Here is a 21,634-nt window from a genome sequence, read left to right on the forward strand (position 1 = left end):
ATTTCCTTTTTATCTCAGCTCATTTTCTAAGTTCACGGAGCAAAGTTCCTCCATTTACAAACTCTATATGTTACAGTTGCTTGCCCTTGTTGAATGATGTTTATGTTCCAGATGGCCCAGCAATGTTCTGCCGCTGCCAAGAAACATTAGCACTCCATCACGCAGTTTACCTCTGACAGTATGCATTGTAACCGTTAAGAATTCCAGACCTAACTTTCTTATGGACCTGAAGTTTATTTTTTCATTCAGTGAATTTGTTTGGGGGAAGCAGAAAAAAACTCTTTTGGGGGGGTAACTAGGGAGGACTTTGTCTATGGCCTCATGCCCATTTCGAACACAATCAGAATGCCCAGTGACCAACTCTCAAATAAACACACACACACACACACACACACACACACACACACACGCACGCACGCACACACACACACAAACACACACACACACACACACACACACGCACACACACACGCACACATACACACACACTGATCCATTCATCACGCTCCATCCCCACAGCATAAGCATGCCATGTGTAAAAAGTGTAAGGAAGAGGACAGAGAGGAAGGGAGAGGGAGGGGTGAAGGACAAGACAGGGACAGTCCGAGTCCAGGGCTGGCGTCCCCTTGTCCCAGCCCGTGACCCTCAGCGCTACCTGCAGCCACAGCTCTCCACCACCATGTCTTCATACTGTTTGTAAACCACGTTGTTCCCCGAGTCGATGTAGAGGATGCTGATGGGGCTGAGCTTGGAGGGCACGCAGCAGCTGGGTGGCGTTGCCTCGGGGTCCATGGAGTTCATGAGCGTCTGGATGATGGCGTGGTTGGTGGGCTCCAGGTGCGAGCGCAGCGGGAAGTCGCACACGCCCTCGCAGTGGTACGCCTCGTAGTCCAGCGGGGCGATGATCCAGTCGTCCCAGCCCAGCTGCTTGAAGTTCACGTGCAGCGCCTTGCGGCTGCAGCGTGTACGCCGACGACCCCCACCACCACTGCCTCCTCCTCCTCCAGCTCGGCCCCCACCTCCTCCACCCCCACCAACTCCTCCTCCTCCTCCTCCTCCACCTCCTCCGGGACCAGTGGCACCTCCTATCCCTCCACCCCCACCCCCACCTCCTCCAAGCCCTCCTGGACGGCCAGTGAGGGCAGTCCTACGGCGTCTGCGTCGCCGGAGTCGACGGCCCTCCATTCCGGGGTCGAAGGGCAGCTCCGTGAGCAGGCTGGATCCGGCCATGACCCTCATCTTCTCACGGATCTCCCTGAAGAGGTTCTCCTTACGGCGGGTCCGAGTGAAGGCCACCAGCAGGGCCCTCTCCTGGGGCTCCAGCGCCTGCCGCCCGTATCCCAAGGCCCAGGGAGCAGTGGCCTCTTCTGTTGCGTCCGAAACCACGACCACATCGAAGCACAGTGGGCTGACTGCACCGCCGCCACCTGTGCTCCAACGTAGCTTCCGCTGCATCTTGAGACTAGTGCTGACGTCAAAGACATCCCACTGCCTTCCTGTGCCAGAGTCCAGAATGTCAATGGTTTGCGAGCCGATCGGTTGCCGCCGGCCCACGGGGTTGCTTTCGTCACTCGAGCAGGGGTAGAGGAGCACCCGGTACAGGCTGCCACCCTGGGACAACACGTGCAGCAAGTCCGGTGGCGTCTTCCGCAAAATGCGCAGCTCGGCCTCCACCAGTTCGTCTGCTCTGGAGAGACTCGACAGGTCGAAGACATAGCGCTGCCTGGTCTCAGTCCGGGGGTAGTCTGTGAACAGACAAAGAAGTAGAAAAGGAGAAAGAGAAAAGTGTGGCATTATCATTTATGTGAAAGAGCGAAACAAAAAAAAAGAGACAAGAGGAGATAATCAAAGGTGTAGAATGATAGGATTGCACACACAAACGATCCGCCAGGGATCCTCCCAAACCAAAACAATGCATCAGCACTTCGTCTAAGGCTGCATGCTTTGCGAGAGACAATTCCCACAGTGTTTTAGACTGCATATCGCACATTCTCCAGCCAGCACTATTTACAGTCTGCCGAAGGGGCTTTGTTGAAAATGCCATACACATGGCAAGTCCTCTCCGCCCTCGATGAGAATAACATTTGGGGCCTGAATCGTTTCTCCAAATGCAAGCACTGGAGAAGAGTGAGCGAGAGAGAGAGAGAGAGAGAGTGCAAGAACGCTTAGACTCAGCCAGGTGGGGAGGACTTGGCTGACCTGTCGGTAGGCCTCTCAGCCTTTGGCAGTATCTGCTAATTAAGCTGATTGAGTGAGAAGAGGCTTTGGTGGGATGCTGGCAATCACTGGGGCCTCAGGGTCTGCTCCCTCCTCTACGTCCCTCTCTCCTTCCCTCCTAACCACCCCCCAACACCACCACCACCACCTCCTCCTCTTGTGCTCCCTAACCCCAAGAAGCGGTTGTAAATCGTAAAGGAGTGGTGGGTGGCTGGGGGATTGTGAGCTTCTAAATTTGAGACATTTACAAGAAAGAGCTCGCAGATGAAGATGGATGCCTGCAACGTTTAATTGCGAGCTATCGCCATATGCGTTGTGCAGTAAGAGCTTTGTCTTTGTCGCCAATAATGAAAGTCAAAGTCTGACAGGCTGTCGATGTTTTATACTTGTCCTCTCCCCTCACCTTTGTGCACAGAGGTTTCCAGAAAATAGTCTTTTTTTTTTTTTGGTGGTCCCACTTCTCCGCCCGCCGAGTCCCCCAGACAGCTGAACTGATGCAGAGAGAAAGGTTGGCTAAGGGAGACCAGACCGACTGTCTCTGGGAAAAATAAGGTTTGATGTTGACATCTTGACGTCCAACTAAAACAAGGCCCTTTTTTAGAAAAAAAGAGCCACACAACCTGAAACCCAGACCGCAGTTTTCATGCTTAAAACATGGCGGGAATCGACACACGCAGGGAGACCCAGACCTATGGGCCAGATTGGGTTGTCGTGGAGATTTAGGGGGGGGGGGGGGGGTTACGCGAGGGGAAAGAGATGCATCAAAATAAACATGGAATTGCTGCAACCAGTGGCCACACAGGATGTGTGTACCTGTAGCCAGTGACATTGACACACACAAGTAAAGTCTGAGAGGTGAGACACACACTGAGAGGAAGATGACAGACTGACAGGGGAGAGAGAAAAAAAACAGAGAGGGAGAACTAGAAAAGGAATGTTTCTCAGGTAAAAGGTGAGTACATATATATACAGTATATATATATAAGAGGGAGAGAGAGCAAAATAGAAATAGAAATGGAATGTGACTCAACTACTGGTTCTCATATCCGCTTGCCCGACTAAACTGTGACATAACCAGCAAAATCGCTCTTCAAAATGAGGTTTCAGTGCTCTGTTATTACTGTCATTTTCTGTCTGGATTCCTTTTTTATTTACCTAATGATAAGAGATTGGATCAAGATATCTGTCTGGTTTTAGATATGCAACCTTGCAGACTGATTGGCTTTTTTGGGGGGGGTTGGAGTCTACTTAATACTTTCTTCAAAGGCCTGGGGCCTATGTTAGAGGATACCAAAAGACATTGTTATTGTCATTTGTTGTTATCCATAGCAATATATTTTCTATCCTTGTAGTTAGAAGACAGTTGCTGAGACCTGAATAAGCAAGAGGAAATATTTCACAGATTTTTTTTTTTGTTAGTTCTATAATCCAGTGAGACCATGTTGGACACTTGTCATACAAATGTGTATTTGCCTGTCCACATTAAGGGCTCCTTTTGAAAATGTAGATTAGGCTGCATAGCCAGTAGGCCTACGCGCACGAACCCATGCCATTGTGCGCTATTTGACTTCAGTCCAACAGACGATTCAATACATAGCCCGTTATTCTAGAAATGTCTCTGATACTCACTAAACGCTCATTTTTCTCACCATTACTTCAGTCCATGGTGAACTTTGCATAATAGTCTAAGAAGTTTGAAGTTTCTGGTAGGTGAACTCGAAAGGGCTGACAAAGAGTATTTTGTTAAATACATACTACGTGACAATCTTTATTTGAGCATCGGTTTTAAATTACACGTTATGTTGCTTTGTCTTTATCAGCAACACCTGTGCGGGGCAAGGCACACTGTTTAGCTCTAGGTGCCAGGGACGTTTATTTATCACAGATGTTGGAAATCCGAGACATTTGACTTCACATTTCTTGAAAGGTATTTTAAGTAAATATCCAGGGCGTAAAAATGTAAAAGAACTGTCACTGAAATCCAGCGAATTTTAACCACTACTTCAACCCTAAAATAACGGGACCCGTAAGCACCATGTAAATGGACTCTCGAAAATTACGTCAGGAAAAGTCTGGAATTGAGACGCTAAAATATTTCATAGGCTACCTAAAGAGGCTGGGCAGTCTTTGAAATTAGGTTATACGGTCTACTCTATAAAAGACATCGCTTTTATTCGGCAACAAATGCTGCCCCGAAAATGCGGTTCCCTAAAAAGTTTGTGGACGTTCTGGCAGAATTCTCCTAAATGAGGTTTGAATTCAACAAATTCAGTCACTGAAAACTGATCAAATTGTAGGCCTGTTAAGACCAAATAGGTAATGTATTAAACACAAGGAAGATGTTGGAACAAATAGTTTTATAGAATATGATACAACAAAATATATGAAATTATAACAGCCACTTAATTGCTTAATGGTTTATAACCCTACTGTTAACATGTTGTGCCTGCAAAGTAGGCGAATAAAACCGTTCTTTAAAATAAAGTATGTATTATTATTTATTGTAATGAACATCCTACATTGTCCTAAATTGTATCATTCATTTAATGGTAATGAAACAAGTAGCCTAATAAATAACCAGATCTATGAGCCGGTTTTTTTTTGTTTTGTTAGTTTTTTTGCAACAAAAACTAAATAGCCCAAAATAATTTCACATTAACAGTCCATTTTCGTTAGCACATACCTTTTCCAATGTCCATGAAGCTGGTGACTGTGTTAGCGTGCCTCGTTGAACGGGAGACGCTGTTATTACCTCTTCTCTCCAGCTGAGACAGAGTCCTGTACAGTGATATCATATACGACGGTATGTGAACTGCAGTACCATTCCGCGGAGTTTCACTCCTGGGGATCGCACTCGATTGTCCTCGATTCTGCACATCCAGATGCGAAACAAGCCCGTGGTCATCAGCAGCGAAAGGGTACTTCAGTGACCCAAGGACCGCTGCATGTAGACCATTCGCAAAGAGGAAGGAAACACAAAGAGAAAGAGCGGCAGCCTTCATAGGATTCATTTTCAGTGGTCTCTGGCCGAAATGGGAAAGTTGGAAGGGTTTGATGACTTTGGAAACTCCCCTTTGCTCTATAGATAATGTTAATATCATGGATCTGACTGACACTGAGTCAGTAAATTGCCTGTTGCACTGAATGGTATCGGCGCCCCCTCGCGACCGAACAAAGACGAGATAATATGAACAAAGATCCTCAGCAACTTCAGAACTATTTTATTAAGGAAATCAAATACCATTTTGTTTATCAAAACCAGGACGAACAATAACAGCTGTTTTAATAGGACTGGGAAAATACAATATCTTACATTTTTCTTAACTGATCTGGCAAATTTAATCTCAGACGTATTTCCCAAAACCTCGCTAAACTATACGGGCAGTTGCAGGCCAAATAACAAATTACGACTTATATCTAGTTAATATAAAATAGACTACGTCAGTAGTAGAGTAGGCTATGACAATGTCTGTTTGTCCAGTATTTGCAGTTGTTGTTGTCCTGTTTTCGTTTTAAGATGTAACAACATGAGCTTAAAAAGACGATATCAGAGGTGAAGGTGAGAATTGACGTTAGGTAAGGTCCGTGTTAGAATTAAAACTACAGGTCGAAATACAATACACGGTGCCACTTTTTCTTGCCTGAGTGCAGCAGGTCAAATGATGTTTTATTTAAAAAAAAATAAAAAAAGGGTTAAATAAGATTTCTTCAAACCATTATATGTATGGATATTATCAGCCAGTGAATAACAGTTAATTATAATCACCATTATCCCAATTACTATCATCATTACTGTATCATTTGTAATTGATGTTGTGAGCTGCGCCATCTTGTGGTAATAAATCCGCTAAGCTGACAATGCTGCCTAAGCCACACGAAGGTCCTCAGCAAGAGTAGGGGATGAAAGTGAATCATAGTCAGAAATCTTCACAAGCTCATGCAATCATTTACAAAAAGACAGATTACAAAAAAGGGAAAGAAATTTGAGGAAATCAGCAAGCATTTTAGCATCTTCATTATTACACAGTATTTCAACAACCTTACGATAGAAATGGATCTATACTCTTATAAAGTTTTCATTAAAGCTGTTCAGTCTCTGAATGCACAAATGTATGAAACCAAATGTGATATCTTGTACCTGAAACTTGTAACAATCTATTGCATCTCTCTAACAATAATTTGTCTTCTTTATATGTGCACTTGTAGACATTACATTCTAGACTGACAGGATATTAGGTGCTTACAATTATGGTCTGGTTTTGGTAATGGTTCCGTATGTACTCTGTTATGGCATTCTCATTGTTCATGTCCTTCTTAAACACTATGATGTAGCATTTTGGGGCAAAATGGCAGATGAAGACACTGTATGTAGACAGCAAGAGCACACAAGCTAAAATGCCTTGCCAATACATGGGATGAGAAGTCAGACTGAATGGTAGAAAAAGGATACACACCACAAGATAGACCAGCATGCTAACAATGACATATCGAGCGTTCTTATACAGGTCTGGTAGTCGCCTTCCTTTGTAAGCAAATATACAGCATACAATGGAAAGGAAGCCGACATACAAATACATGACTAGGAAAAACAGTGTCCTGGACCCATAGTGACATGTAATTACCATTTTGGTTTCATAGTCAATGGACACCTTGTGAGGGGGCTTAAGGATTAACCACAATGCACACACCACTCCTTGAACCCCGGCGCAAACGCAGGTGATCACAGCAGGCTTGTTGAAGCGTTTGAATGTTTGGTCCAGCTTCACATGGAAACGGAAGCCCTCGTAGATCTGAAGCAGGTTTGCCAGGATGCAGGAGATGCAAAGGGTGAAAGCCATAAGGAAGAAAGGCGCGGTGATCATGCAGGTCACCTCTGTGGGTTCACCGAGGCCCATAGCCACACTGGAGAAGCAGGCCAGCAGAGACAGCAGGGCCACGAAGCACAGGTTGCCTCCAGCTGCTTTAACGATGGGGGTGTTTCTGTGCACGGCAAACAGTGCAGCCACTAGGATGGTGAGGATGACCCCCAGGCCATCGAACACGGCCATGGTGATGGCAACGTCATCAGTCCACATGAGGTAAGTGATCTCTTTGTTCAGACACCGGTCCTTCTGAGGGGATGCATACTGCTCATTGGGGCAGACCTCACATTCAGATCCTGATTGGTTGCAGATAATATATACATGAATTGGTCAATCATTGTTTGCTTACAAAACATGCAGAGGTTTCAGAGATAAAAAGACACCATGGAAAATGGAAAAACCAACAGCATTTTGGACAAATTTGCCTAAGGTGATTTTGTTTTAGTTTAGATATGATTGAGGAAGCCTTTGAAGGGATGATTCTAAACTATGCAAAACTGGTTGCGGAAGTGAGGGAGCAAGGTTAGCAAGCAGGCAGGACTAGTGGAGATAGGTGCTAGAGGCTTGGTATATGAATGTTTTGTTGTTACTGGTATTGACATGTGTCATAAGCCATCGTGAGTATGGAGGGGGGTAGGTCCTGGATGCCAGACACCACTGTCGAGCCTTCTGAAGGTGACGTGAGCCTAATTCAATGAAACACTGACAAAGGAGGGAGCCCACTTGACAACCCCAGTGAAATGCTCACAAAGACGTCTTTGTTGTTGTTATTGTTGATAAGTATCTGTATGATGGTTGTAGTGCAACCTGCTGTGTTGTAATACTTTAGTTGTTGGGTATGAGTACATGCATGTGACAGTGAGAGGTATTGCCAGTGTGTGAAGTCCCCAACCAATAGCACAAGTCATTTAACAACTTTTCCTGTGTATAACTAAAAACAAGAGTATAATTTGTTCTGTCTATTTAACCGATATGGTGTATGGTAAAACTAAATGAAGAACTTATATGGTGTAAACTGTATTGTGTTCACATGGGAAGATAGAATGCAAATTGAAGCATTATAAATGTACGTGTAATGCCACCCAAGTCCCCCCCCCCCCCCCCCCCCGAATACATTTGTAACCATATTAACTTCTTGTATATACAAGTGCCCACAAAGCCGGGTGCTTAGCTTACTTACCACCCCCTTTAGAGAAATACTTGTCACTACAGGGATGACATGTTTTGCAGCAGGAGTTGCTTGGCTGTCTCAGCTCGTAGCCTGGATCGCAGAATTTGCTGCAATATGTTTCCTGAAAGTATTAAACATCAATTTAGCTTGCTTACTTTTGTCATCAGTGCTACATTAGTTTTCGGTAGTGCAGAAATATTAGTAGTTAGCTACTTCACATTATATTTATAATTTGATACTTCATAGTGGTCTAGTAATATACATTTATAATATAAAAATAGCTGGCATACAGGGTAGTTGTCCATGGAGAAATTAGAGTACAGCTTTATGGTTCCTGACGTCTCGTACTCTCCAATAGAGATGATATTGACTTTTGAACCCTCGATTTTCCATTCGAGAATATCTTGCCCAATATTGGGGTCTCCACTCTCATCGAAAAATATGTGAGTATTGTTGTTCACTGTAGTGTTGACTTTCTGTATCTCGTCTAAAAGCTAGAAGAAAACACGAAACATAACAAGTGTACATGCATATACTAATTACACAGCAGGGAAGCCTAAATCATAAAAAGCCTGTAAACAAATGGAGTATTCCATATTAATGACCATCAGTATTTCTCCTTCATTTAAGTAAGTGTGGGACTGGTCTTTCAAGTAACAGTTTGGTTGCTGTTGTTTTGAATTAGCAAGAGACAAAACTGAACTTCAGGTTGTGATGCAAAAGGTACAAAAATACATTAGCTTACCTCCATGGTAGTAAAGTTTGTATTTCGTTTGCATCTGTCATGGCTGCATTTCAGAAGACTTTTCAAGGCATAAGCTACGACATTCACAGCTAAATAGACACTATAGGATTCATCTTGGTAAATATAATTTTTCAAGCAGAGTAAGAGTTGACACTTCTGTCCAGGATCGTCACACAATGAAGAATTTCCTATGTTATCTTCCTCCAAAGCATGAGGACATATGGCATTCTGGGACATGTAGTTCAAGAGAAAGCTGTCGCTTGTGTTTTGCCTCTCTTGTGATATCAACTGATAGATATAATCCTTAAAACCTGGGATTTCATGTCTTTTGCTAGTGAAGCCAATAACTCTACCAATACTCTCAATGTTGTTCAGTCCAGATATCTCTGTCGAGGTGGACCAAGAATCACTTGCTATCCAGGTCCTGTGAACACCACGCTTAATGGCCTCTTCTAAGATAGCTTTTACATTTCTCTGTTTGGTGAAAATCACAATAGCTTCAGTAGGATTGGCATTCATTTTCATGAAGAGCTCGTCCAGTTTTATTCTAGTGCGTCTCTTGTCTTGAGTGAAGTAGCCTGGTAAAATCTCCTTAAATGCAATGCATGTACCTTTTCCATTGAGGAGATCAATGAGAGTCTCTGAGCCATATTTGCCGTATTCATCATTACTGCCGATGATGCCTACTATGTCCCATTTTTTTTCTTTCACAAGCTGAAACATGGCCATGGTCTGATGTTTGTCACTAGGGACAGTCCGAAGAAAGGTTGGGAACTTCAGTTTACTGCTTAATAGTTCACTTGTAGAGGCATAGCTAATCTGAGGGAGGAACATTGTATTTTCGTATTTTTATGTGTTCAAATTAAATGATTAAATGCTCAAATTGTTATTTTGTTTGTTGATGTTATTGTCATATTGAACATTTTCTAATTGAAACAAAACCATCCTAAGACAGTTGCTGCTATTGTTTTCACTTTGCATTCCACTGACAGACATAGTTGATGTGATATTGTCACTTTGATTCCACTGACAGACATAGTTGATGTGATATTGTCACTTTGAATCCACGACAGACATACAGTAGTTAATGTGATATAGTCACTTTGATTTCACTGACAGATATACAGTAGATAATGTGATACTGTCACTTTGAATCCACTGACAGAGTTAATGTGATATTGTCCCTTTGATTCCACTGACAGACATACAGTAGTTAATGTGATATTGTCACTTTGAATCCACTGACAGACATAGTTAATATGATATTGTCACTTTGAATCCACTGGCATACTTAGTTAATGTGATATTGTCACTTTGAATCCACTAACAGACATAGTAATTGTGATATTGGTTGTTTACCTGTGCTATCATGGGCAGAGCCAGCAAACGGGCCACAGCAGCAGAGGTTTCAGAGTCTCTCTCTCCAATCACAGCCATCACCCCTTCTTTACCTGGGCCAGGGGCCTCCTTCAAGCTAGGACACATGATTGGATCTCCAACGGACTGCTCAACGAGTTTACGTGTTCCCCTGGTTGCCACAAAAACATCTCCACAAGTGTCGTACATTTTGTAGCCAATTAACAAATCTGGTAGCATCGGTGACTCGTTGATCTTTTCAATGGCATATATCATGGCTTGGGCCCGGAATAACATGGTCACGTCAATGCTACAGACACAAAGAAATATTCAAAACATGATTCAGATATTTCCTTTCACCAAGCTTAGGCAACAATGTGCAAAAATGTGCCAGAACGATACAAATATGCTATTGAAATGCAAGTCAGTGATCACACATTTACTCTGGCTAGTAAGCTTCACTTTGGTTAACTTTGGTTCAATTTGTTTGTGATGGCTGGATTACATTGTTTCAGTATAATAGTTTGGTTTCATTTGTTTGTGATGGCTGGATCACTGTAAAATTGTTTTATTTAATGTTAGGAATAACACCCCAATGATCACTAGAAACACTGGTGAAAATCAAACCCAGTGTGGTGAAAAAAGCACACTACATTACATTGGACCTCATTGCACACACTATTTACACAGAACATCAATCAAATATATCACTGTAATTTAACACCCAGGAGAAGAGTAAAAGATATACTCACTCAGAACAATATGTAAGGAAGTCTGTTCTTTTCACTGTTTTGTGAACAGGGAAAAGGCCACCAATAATGACATCCCCTGGGTTTGAGACAAACTCTTTTCGTACGTCTTGGGACACAGACATTCCAAAATAGCCCCACAGGCTTATGCCAAACCAGAATAGGCTCATGTCTCCAAGCAACAGACTTGCCGATTGGTGTACATCAAACAGGCACACCTGACAGTATGTTGTTTGAAAGGAAAAAGGTTAACTATTTGCATTTTCCATGCACATCCTTTTTAGGAAAACAAACTTCTGTATCAACTTATTTGCATCTACACTGTGCTGATACAAATCAATAGTTTGAACTGATGCATCATGGGAAAGGGGAAGGTGGATGATCAATTTCAATTTAAAGTAAACATATGTCTGCTAAATCATTACTGTATCTACGCCCCTATACTCTCCTACTCTCTGACAGTGCTCTCAAGCTCCCTGCTACCCACTGTCAGTGGTATGAACATGTCCTGGTAAAGCTGAAGTTCGCTGCACGGCTGATTTACTGTTTGGGGCATTGTATAGATGTCTCATGCCCTGCAATAGGCCACCCTAATGAGCAGATGATTGCAGACCCTGCAGTGAAATGCCACATCGGTGCGAGACCAATTCTATGGGGCTTTCATTGATGGGCAACACAGAGGCTGGCAACACGCAGTATGTTGTGCATGATGACCTAAAGCGGATTTAATAACTTGGCAAAATCATTTAGCTAATTTCATGACATGTGCAAAATCCCAATCCCATTTGCTTCGGTGTGAAGGTGCATACAATAAACATAAAAACACAATAAGTACAACACATAAGAAAAAAAACAAAATATCAAATAAAAATATATATAAAAAAGTAAAGTAAAATGCAAAACAGGAGGGCAAAGTGAGTGTGCAATGTAATGTAATATCATGTGTGTTAATTTAACACAGACTTGAGGTGTGGGGCGGGATAAGAGTCCAAGTCAGGTGGGGGTCCCAGGCCTTGTTGATAAGCCAAACTGCAGCCGGGAAGAAGCTGGTCTTGTGTCATAAGGTTTTGGTCCTGATGGACCACCGCCTTCTGCCGGATGGGAGTACCTCGAAGAGTTTGTGACCCTGGTGGGAGGGATCAGCCACAGTCTTACCTCCATGCCTCAGGGTCCTAGAGGCGAACAGGTCTTGTAGAGATGGCAGATTGCAGCCCATCACCTGCTCAGCAGAACGGATGATACGCTGCTGTCTGCCTTTGTCATTGGCAGTGGCAGCAGCGTACCAGATGGTGATGGAGGAGGTGAGGATGGACTCGATGATGCAGGTGTAGAAGTGCACCATCATTGTCTTTGGCAGGTTGCACTTCTTCAGCTGCCGCAGGGAGTACATCCTCTGTTGAGCTCTTTTGGTGAGGGAGCTGATGTTCAGCTCCCATTTGAAGTCCTGGGAGATGATGGTGCCCAGGGGGCCGAAGGACTCTGCAGTGTCGACTGGGAAGACTAGTGTGATGGGGGGGGGGGGGGGGGACCATTCATTTAGATGGTAATGGTCATGTGTTGGACAGAGAAATACACCTGTCATTCCCACAAGCCGTATAGGCTATGGATTATGTAGTTCTGTGGTCTGGGCCAGAATACCTTTAAAATGTAAGAAAAGCCTTTGCAGCACAAATCAATAATTATATACCAAAAGACACTCAATAACAGGCTATCATCAGTGTCAACTGTGCTATTGGTGGTGTTTTTTAGTATGTTTTATATATTATATATTTTTGGAATTTACCTTGCTAGTTTTAGACAAAAATTCAATAATGTTGCTTTAACTCTATAATATTAATCTGCCAATTATTGAATCAATAAATAATCAGTCTACAAAATAAACAGGGGGGTGGGACATTGACGTTGAACACTGAACGTCAATGCTTTTTAACGATAGACTATGCAAAACTAGGGCTTTTGTTTTGAAAAACGTGTCCAAGCATTGGCTTTTATTTTGATGACAAGGCCTTTTTACCCGGAAGTAAATATCGAAGACGTCGATACCACGAATAGTTTTGTCAATTCAAAAAGGCCAGAGTGTAAACATTTGCAAGGTAGTTATCAAACAAACATTTTTTTTAAATGTTTCGTAAGTCAACGCGCCGAAATATTAGAGAAAGGAAAGATGATTCCAGTGAAGAAGAACAGAAAGAGGATGGCGAAGACAGTGAAATGCCTTCTCTCCAGATCAAACCATCAAAACTCCCTCAGACCAGGGGAATAACTTGTAGTTCCAAGCCACAAAAACCTGCATCAAAATCGGATGATAGTGGAGAGGATGATGACGGATCGACTTTAAACCCTTCAAGCAGCCCTGGTCCTGTTGATGTAAAAATAAAAGGGAAATCCAAAACAAAAATGTTCAGTTTCTCCGAAGACAACGACGGTGAGTCTTTTGCAAGCGACAGGCAAAATCATTACCCGCACTCTGCAGTGTGCCGGATATTATTGGAAACCTCGCCTTCTTAAGTTAACTTGACTTGCTCTTGTCGTGTTTTACAATAACTTGACTAGTTTTGTTGTATTGTCTCTCTCAATTAGCTGAGTCCGAATTCAGACCGAAGAAGACCCAAGACAAAGTGATTGTATTTAGTGCTCGAAAAAAAGAAGGTTTACCAATCAAGGCTAAACGTTCTGAAGGTAAAGCCTGCTAATAAGTAACAAGTCTGCTCTGTCACTGTGAATGTATGGTGTCATTTTTATGATTACTGAAATTGTGAGACCTCACCTTTCACACTTTTCTGATCACAGTAAAAGATGTCCCCCAGAGAACGCAGGCCATCGTAGAGTCAGAGAGTGATGGATCTGCGGAGGAGAAAATGAGTGAAAGCGATGACAGCGACATCAGCTCTATGGTATCCAGTTCCTCTCGCTCCTCTGCTCCAGCTCCAGATCCAGGTCTTTGCAGTTTGAGAACGTAATATTCAAACCCACAAATAAAATAGCAAATGTAACTTCACTCACATGCATGACATTGTCATTTTGCACGTGCCAGTCTCCATCCCTGATGCCAAAAAGATCCGTGCTGCCAAGGATGCACGGAAGCGAGCCAGGGCCCGCAAAGACTACATCTCCCTGGAAGGAGATCGAGAGAGCACCCCCGGAACAGGAGAAGGAGAGGATTCAGATGACGCGGAGCGAGACAGCGATGATGAACCTGATGATCACGAGCGGGTTATCCAATTTGCACCCAAACCACGAACGCTGAGAGAGAGGATGGCCGAAAAGATGGGTGAGCATCACAGCTCTGACCATTAATCTGTTTCTTGTGTTTTTTTAAATAGATACTGGACCCTGACGGTCCCTTATTTAACAAATCAATCCACTAACTCCAACCAAGTCTTAAGTGAATAAAGGCCTGATACATAATAATTTTTCATAATAATCAAAATTCATTTTTAACAGTATTTTGGTGTGATGTATTATCCAAATAGTCAGATTTTTGCCACTAAACTAATGGTCCTCCTTTGTAAGACATTGAGAAAAGGAGACACTGCACATTCATTCTGTTGTGCCGCCCGTTCATGGTCATGTGTAACTGGTTTAACCCAGGGGACAGTGACAGTGATGACAGCTCTGCTGACAGCGAGGAGATGGATGCCCAGAGCCTGTGGGAGGCCCAGCAAATTGAAAAAGGAGTCAAAAGGCAACAGGTATAAGTTTTTATGTGTGTAACTTTATACATTACATACATACAGAGATGTGACAGCAGGACTGGGATATTCAGACATTCTCTCCCCTGAAGTCTCCGATGCGAATCTCACCCCTCTTAGAAACAAATCAATCAGTCATGAATATCATCATATTCGATTTGGTTTTATTTACACAGCGCCAAAACAATAAAATTATCTCAAAGGGCTTTACAGAGCCCTGGGCCTGAACCCCCTTAGAGCAAGCACAAAGGCGACTGGGGCAAGGACAAACTCCCTGTTAATGAGGAAGAAACCGTAAAGCAGAACCACTTAGGGCCGGGTAGATATGGGAAAAGAAAAAGGGGGGTGGGGGGGGGGGGGGTCATATCCTTAGCTATTGGTATGGGTATTGTTTTGCATTTATTTTTGAAGAGAGACAGTGAGTCTGAATAAATTCCTGATTCCTGCTGTCACATCTCTGTTCTAGCTAAGTAGCAGCGAGTGTGAGCGTCTGAATGAGCTGCTGAATATTTTGCAGGTAAGGAATACAAATTTAGAAAATGTAATTATAGTCTGGTATGACCAGTGGAAATCAGTTGGCACCTCAGATTACCCAATGTTGTATTTTAAAAGTATATCTTAGGTTTTTAGCTCTGATGGTTGCCTTGCTTTATCCACCATGCTCAGATCTCCAAACCTGGCTCAAGGAAGAGGAAGGACAAGCTGGAAATCCCTGAATCCCTTCCTGCAGTGAGCTTCCGCATCATCAAGAAGAGGATCACTGGAAAGTACGAACTGCTGAGGCTTGCCTTTCACTAAATTTGCTTAAAGCTTTGTTGTGTCTGATGCAGGATGCTTTTCTGTGTTTAAGCCTCAGTTTTTCCAACTCTGTATCTTTTGGTAATTTCCACTCCCACTCCCACTCCCACTCCCACTCCCACTCACACTCCCACTCACACTCACACTCACACTCACACTCACACTCACACTCACACTCACACTCACACTCACACTCACACTCACACTCACACTCACACTCCCACTCCCACTCCCACTCACTCCCACTCTCTCCTTAACCCAGGCTGGAGTCCTTGAGAGGGGTTCACCGGGCTCATGAGGCAGATCTGAGGAGGCTCCAGTTTGACATGGACGAGGCCAAGAGCTCCCTAGAGAACATGGAGAACACCGCCGCTGAGGAACAGCTAAAGTTCTACCGGGGCATGCGGGTCTATGCCGACAACTTGGTGGAATGTCTGACAGAGAAGGTACACACTCAGAAACACTGTGACGGTCACTAGGAATAAGACCTTTTGGAAGTGAGGGCATATTTGTGGTCTACCTAGTTTTTTTTGGAGCTTCATGGCAGCAGGATCATTATTCTTGATGAGGTCCCAAGGAAGTCTGTCAGTGATGGCCTTGGAGAAGTTGATCACAATTTTGTTTTAATGTCCAAACATTTTAGTAATAGTAGTTGGAGTCATTATTTGCATTCTGCCCCGATAACAAACATCACTGTCTATTTTGGTCTTCCAAATGTCATCGTCTGTCACCGCTGTGGCTTGTGGCCATCATTATCTGATGGGATCTTCCCCTTGTGTCACTTCCCACTTCCTGGGCCCAAATTTCATTGACAGTCCAAGTCCGTCGCGCATGAACTAGAGCTACCGTGTTTGTGCTAAGGATCTTGATCATGGTATTAAATTAGAAAAATAATTTTGCCCAGTTATTAAATTAGCTTTAGTTCATGCGTGGTAGACTTTGCTTGTTGCTCATTGCAAGTTGCCCGTCAATGCCTCCTTTGTGCGATCCCTCTATGCTAGACGATGCTGATCAACTCAGTGGAGATGGACATGCACTCCCTCTACATCGACCAGGCAGAGGCGCTGCTTACCTGCAGGAGAGAGGTTGTGCGGGAGGAGTCTGCTCGTCTCCAACAGCTGGCATGTGAGTAGAGATGAGACACTGACCCAGGAGCAGTACGCTCTTGCAGGGACTTAACCTCACCCTTCAACAAACTATACATTTTATCATGTTATTTCCACTTGGAAATTAATTAGTAAATACTACTCATACTAAAAGTATTATGTAATTGACATCAATCAAACTGGTTTAAAGAACTGTTTCGATCTTTTGAGTATATTCCATTGTGTGCGATCTTCTCCTGTCTGCCTAATCCATCTGGGTTATTTATCCTCTAGTTAACACAGATAATCAGACCAGTGGAGATTCCATGGAAGGCTTGAATGAGAGTCAGGGCAGGTATGGGCTTTATAATTCATTTACATGAATTGCCTCCAGTACTTTTAATCAATGTTCTTAGCTTTTTATCTGTATGCCGTCTACTCTGTAGATGTTGGCTGCCAAGTTCTAAGAATTTTACTGCGCTGAAGCAATTTGGTGTATGCAACAATAAACACTTTGATTTTGCCTGATATGCCCACTTTGATATGCCCACTTTGTCAAAAACCAGGAACGTAATGATTTATTCTGTCTGCTTTCACTGTTTGATTTTTAAAGAAATGAGACAGGTGAAGTAAATCTGTAGTTGTTGTAGATGTTGTTGTTGTTGATGATGATGATGTGGGTTATTTGTAAACTGAATGCAGAGAGGCGGGCAGCTCAGTGGACCAGCTGGAGCTCGGGAGCCTGCCTGCAGACACTGAGGCTGACCCTGAGCAGCAGACAGAGCTTCAGAGGAAGAGAGGTGAGCGTGGGCGAGGCTTTTCACTTGTCACCAGCATCTCAGTCAACTAGTACATTATTACTGTCACCTTTTATCCACTGTTTGATTTATGCAACATTAATAAAATACACACGGTTTACCATTGTTCTCAGATCTTTAGGTCGGATCCAGCTATCTAGTATTATAGGAATCCTCCGTTAAACACATTTACGTACTAGATTCAAATCAGTTGTGGAGTTATGATCTGAAATGACAAATCTATTTAAAGCAGGTAGACACTAAACCTCTACGGCCACACAGAAGAACAGAGAAATACTGCTCTTTAGGCATAGACAGTGATGCCACATCAGTTCTGTAGAAGTTGAGGCTTTCATTAACTTAATTGAGAGTTCCAAAGAGGTCTGTAACCTGTCGGAGATAATTGGTATAAATGCCCATACCGATCAATGTGTCTAATTTGGCCTTCCAGCAGACATCCTCAAGAGTGCAGACGACATTTTCTCAGATGTCCAGGGGGATTTCTCTGACATCAGTAAGATCCTTTCCAAGTTTGATGTGTGGAGACGTTCCTTCCCAGACTCCTACAATAACGCGTACATCGGCCTGTGCCTTCCAAAACTCCTGGGCCCCCTCGTCAGGCGGCAGCTCCTTGGCTGGGACCCTCTTCAGGTACAGTGTGGTATACTGCCACTGTACAATACAGTCAATGGGGATGTAGTGTTTGCAGTTACTTAGGACATGTTGAGGTGCTGTGCATCATCCTTTATGGAAGAACTTTACTACCCAACACATGGACACTTGAGAATACTTTGCTGCAGTTAAATGATTGTAACTGAACTGAATATTAATGTTTAAAGCACTACTTACTGCTGCTATTGCTTGGCAGTAGTGATGAGTTGAATGTTATGCCAGTTCTCTTGGGGTCAGTGGACTCTAAATCTGAAGCTAACCTACTGTTAGCAATGCTGTACGTATCCTGGAATAATCTTTTTAGAATTTATTTTGAAATGTGTTCACAGTCAGATGGTGAGGACTTTGAGGCCCTGCCCTGGTACTCTGCGGTTGAAAAGTTCTGTCACGGTCAAGGACACGAGGAGTCCGAGAATGCAGATGTTGAAACTATTCCTGCCATCATCCAGAAGACAATCCTGCCCAAAGTTCAAGGTCTGTGCATCATCTACATCATACCACAGTGCTAGCACTCAGAATTCTCTTCCCCACCACAATGTTGGCTTTGAGTACATCATGTGTTCTGTAATGCAAAGAGAAGAGATGTGCTCAGAACAAACAAAATATTTAAATAATTCTTATTCCAGAATAACATCTGGACATGGCCAGTTATTGTATCTGTCCTTTTCATAATATCTGTAATAAAAAAAAAAAAAAAAATTGTAGATTATTTAAATGAACTAATGGCTGCTTGCTCCTGTTGTTCTTAGGCTTTGTGGAGCTGGTGTGGGATCCTTTGTCTCTGAGACAGACCCGGTGTCTCACAGTCCTCTGCAGGAGACTAGAGGATGATTACTCCGTCTTTAGTGGGGACCAGATCAAGCCTGTCAAGGTATGCTAATAACACCATTCATTTGTTTAGAGCTTTTTAGACCGTTGAAGAAAGATGTGCGTTGGATAAAGGTAAAGGTGACACCTCTCTGTGATTTACATACGTGATCTCTGTTCAGTTTGTTAAAGGGATACACAAGGAGTTGGTTTCATAAACCATGCCACAGTTCTCAGTCATTACTCCTGGTCTTGGTTGCATTAAAACCGATTTCAGCGCTCAATAGAAGCCAGTGTAAGATGTGACGAACAATTCTGATTTAACTGTCCAGAGTTGAATCAACATGGCGCATTACTAGTCAAGCCCCGCTAGATGATGTTGTGACTGATAAATGTCTTGCCCAGGTTTGTGGTGTGCTGAGTTAGAACTGTGTGTTCTAAGTGTTGCTGCTGTTCTCTCTCCCTGGCAGGCCTTCGTGGCATCAGTCACCGCACGGCTGAGAGGTGCTGTTGATGAGGACATCTTCATCCCTCTCTATCCGAAGAAGTAAACCCTTTTACACAGATTCACATTTATTGATTTAGCAAACACTTTCTTGTTATTTATTTATATCTATTACCTCATTTTCCATGTATGTATAAATCACTGGCTGAGGTTTGAAACATTGTTTAGATTTCTTTCTTTCTTTTTCTTTCTTATTATGTGATTGATCAGGTTCTTGGATGATAAATCTTCACCACAGTGCAAATTTCAAACTCAGCAGTTCTGGTCAGCTGTGAAGGTGACTCTCATCCAGATTCCCTTGGAATTAACAATCATAATTCATAACTCATAATAATGAATCATTCTACTTCACAACCTTCTATATTTTAAATGGATTCATTGTGTTCCAGCTTCTTGGTAACATCACCCTATGGGATGATCTCCTCCCTGAGTACACTCTGAAGGAGCTGGCTCTGGACAAACTCCTCAATCGCTACCTCATGATGACTCTACTCAACGAGTCTAACACCCAGCTCACAGTGGAGAAATGCAAAAAGGTGGGGCCACTTTCTTTTAATTGTACTGCCAATTCTGTTGTCAATTTGGCTTTTGTTGAAGTCATGATTTATTATCTCAATGTCTCAATCTGTACCACTAGGTGGCAGCATGCTTCCCCAAGTCCTGGTTCAAAGACTTGGACACAAGATCATCTCTGCCCCAGCTGAAGAGCTTCTGTGGCCATCTGCTGCAGACTGGACACTCTGTTTGCAGAGACAGCTCTCATCCTGAAAAGACGAGGTAACATCTGTTCTCAGTCACTCAGTGGCCTTTGTCACCTATCAACAGGTATCAAATGTGTGACATGTTTGCTCAGTGCTGAATCATATTTACCAATGGTTTAAAGATCTGATCACATATTTGTTTAGTATTGTTCCCTATGAAAAATGTTTGTGCCTTCTCGTTTACGAAATGAGAGCAGTGTGTGTTTACATACTGAAAGCGGCAGGGCCCTAATGCTGTGTAAGATGAATGATGTATATGTATGTGAATATTTTCGCCTTGCAATTTGAAAATAAGCTTTTCCTTAATTTTGCAGGGACATTTTGAGAACACTGTTCGCCATCATGGCAGATGTCAAGGCATGGGATGACCTGACCACAATAGCAGAAAAGTACCATCACACAGACTTAATGAGTCAGTTGTTTTAAAAGGTGGAAGACCATTCACTAATGACATTTGATACTTTTGTACTGGACTATTGAAAAATTGTATGTGATTTAAATAAATATTATTTTTATTATGAGGCCCTTTTGTCATGTTGCCTATTTCCATGAATTCCTCCTGTTCAACACTGAAAAATGAGGAATTTAATTGCACTCTAATGGAAAAATGTGCAGTCTTTCAAGTTAAAAGCGCAGGTAGTTATGCGTTGGCATTGACAACACCTGAAGTAGAAGACGTGGGATAATTATCATGCATCACATCTGAGTAGCTTTAGGACCATGGTGCTCCTCTTTTATTCCGCGCAGAGTGAGTGTTGTTTTACTGCGTTCCTTCATGTGCCGCTGCTGAAGTTGAAGTCACAACCACTGGAAACGCATATTTAAAAGTGAATGCCTCCAACAGCCAAGATCATGCCTTCTTTTAATATGATCACCTCGTCAATTGCCCACTATGTGTTTCTGATGGGAATGCTGTGCACTACATGCATCGACGTCTCTCAAAGTTTCGAGCACTCAGGTAATCCAGCATCCTCGTTAAGAAACACTTCTGCTACAGCCTGTTTTGTCTTAGCCTAAGGAGATGTTAGTTTGATTGGTGCATTGGTTTGTTAAAATACCATTTTAAAAAAGAAAGGCAGTATTACGCGACAACAAAATCTCACGTGTTGCAAATACAGTAGCTTACCCACCCACCACAACTAAACTCCGTTGATGACTGTAGACTACTGAAAACTACAAATCGAGCGCAGAAAAGAATTTGCGCAGTGTGTCGGATTGCCTCTTTGTCGTCTTGTCTAATTATCACCGCAGTGGATGAAAGTGACTGCGTCGTGATAGCACAAAAACTATGCCGGTTATTACGTTGTCAAACTAAAATGGTGCTATGAAGTTCATGGAATTGTCTTAATTAGTATTTTAATGAGAAGTGATCAAACAACGAATTGTAAGGTGTGTAATTTAATTAATGTTAGCTGTT

General features: G+C 42.9%; 3 protein-coding genes across 4 annotated transcripts; 1 reads left to right on the forward strand and 2 right to left on the reverse strand.

Annotated features, from left to right (window-relative positions):
- Positions 1-651: 651 nt before the first annotated feature.
- Positions 652-5,012, reverse strand: gdf7 (growth differentiation factor 7; the record flags this gene model as incomplete). The annotated part of the gene is made up of 2 exons (XM_080850173.1): positions 652-1,745; positions 4,901-5,012. The coding sequence occupies 2 exons, from the start codon at positions 5,010-5,012 to the stop codon at positions 652-654; spliced, it is 1,206 nt and encodes a 401-aa protein (XP_080706299.1).
- A 1,437-nt stretch (positions 5,013-6,449) lies between these two features.
- LOC308374397 (G-protein coupled receptor family C group 6 member A-like) lies at positions 6,450-10,648 on the reverse strand (the record flags this gene model as incomplete). Its single annotated transcript, XM_080850174.1, has 5 exons — positions 6,450-6,579; positions 6,892-7,343; positions 8,541-8,737; positions 9,607-9,814; positions 10,355-10,648. 5 exons carry the CDS (start codon positions 10,646-10,648, stop codon positions 6,450-6,452), a joined length of 1,281 nt encoding a protein of 426 aa, XP_080706300.1.
- Positions 10,649-13,162: 2,514 nt separating this feature from the next.
- Positions 13,163-20,739, forward strand: gcfc2 (GC-rich sequence DNA-binding factor 2). Of its 2 annotated transcripts, none has more exons than XM_080850658.1 (18): positions 13,163-13,525; positions 13,681-13,779; positions 13,891-14,037; positions 14,135-14,371; positions 14,692-14,792; positions 15,459-15,559; positions 15,853-16,036; positions 16,592-16,715; positions 16,970-17,030; positions 17,378-17,475; positions 17,924-18,123; positions 18,474-18,618; positions 18,894-19,015; positions 19,422-19,498; positions 19,667-19,733; positions 19,846-19,992; positions 20,094-20,233; positions 20,532-20,739. In XM_080850658.1, exons 1-18 carry the CDS (start codon positions 13,222-13,224, stop codon positions 20,641-20,643), a joined length of 2,466 nt encoding a protein of 821 aa, XP_080706784.1. In that variant the 5' UTR covers positions 13,163-13,221; the 3' UTR covers positions 20,644-20,739. The 2 variants fall into 2 exon arrangements, with proteins under 2 accessions (XP_080706784.1, XP_080706785.1); XM_080850659.1 differs by having other exon boundaries at positions 13,897-14,037.
- The last annotated feature ends 895 nt before the right edge of the window (positions 20,740-21,634 follow it).

The sequence above is a fragment of the Sprattus sprattus genome, assembly GCF_963457725.1.
Source record: "Sprattus sprattus genome assembly, chromosome: 13".
NCBI lineage: Eukaryota > Metazoa > Chordata > Actinopteri > Clupeiformes > Clupeidae > Sprattus > Sprattus sprattus.

What these genes read in the sequence shown, in the direction of transcription:
- gcfc2 (XM_080850658.1), top strand. Translation starts at nt 13,222, where the DNA reads ATGTTTCGTAAGTCAACGCGCCGAAATATTAGAGAAAGGAAAGATGAT. An exon ending in TTTCTCCGAAGACAACGACG is followed by an intron (nt 13,526 to 13,680) that starts GTGAGTCTTTTG and finishes TCTCTCAATTAG; the next exon opens with CTGAGTCCGAATTCAGACCG. An exon ending in CAAGGCTAAACGTTCTGAAG is followed by an intron (nt 13,780 to 13,890) that starts GTAAAGCCTGCT and finishes TTCTGATCACAG; the next exon opens with TAAAAGATGTCCCCCAGAGA.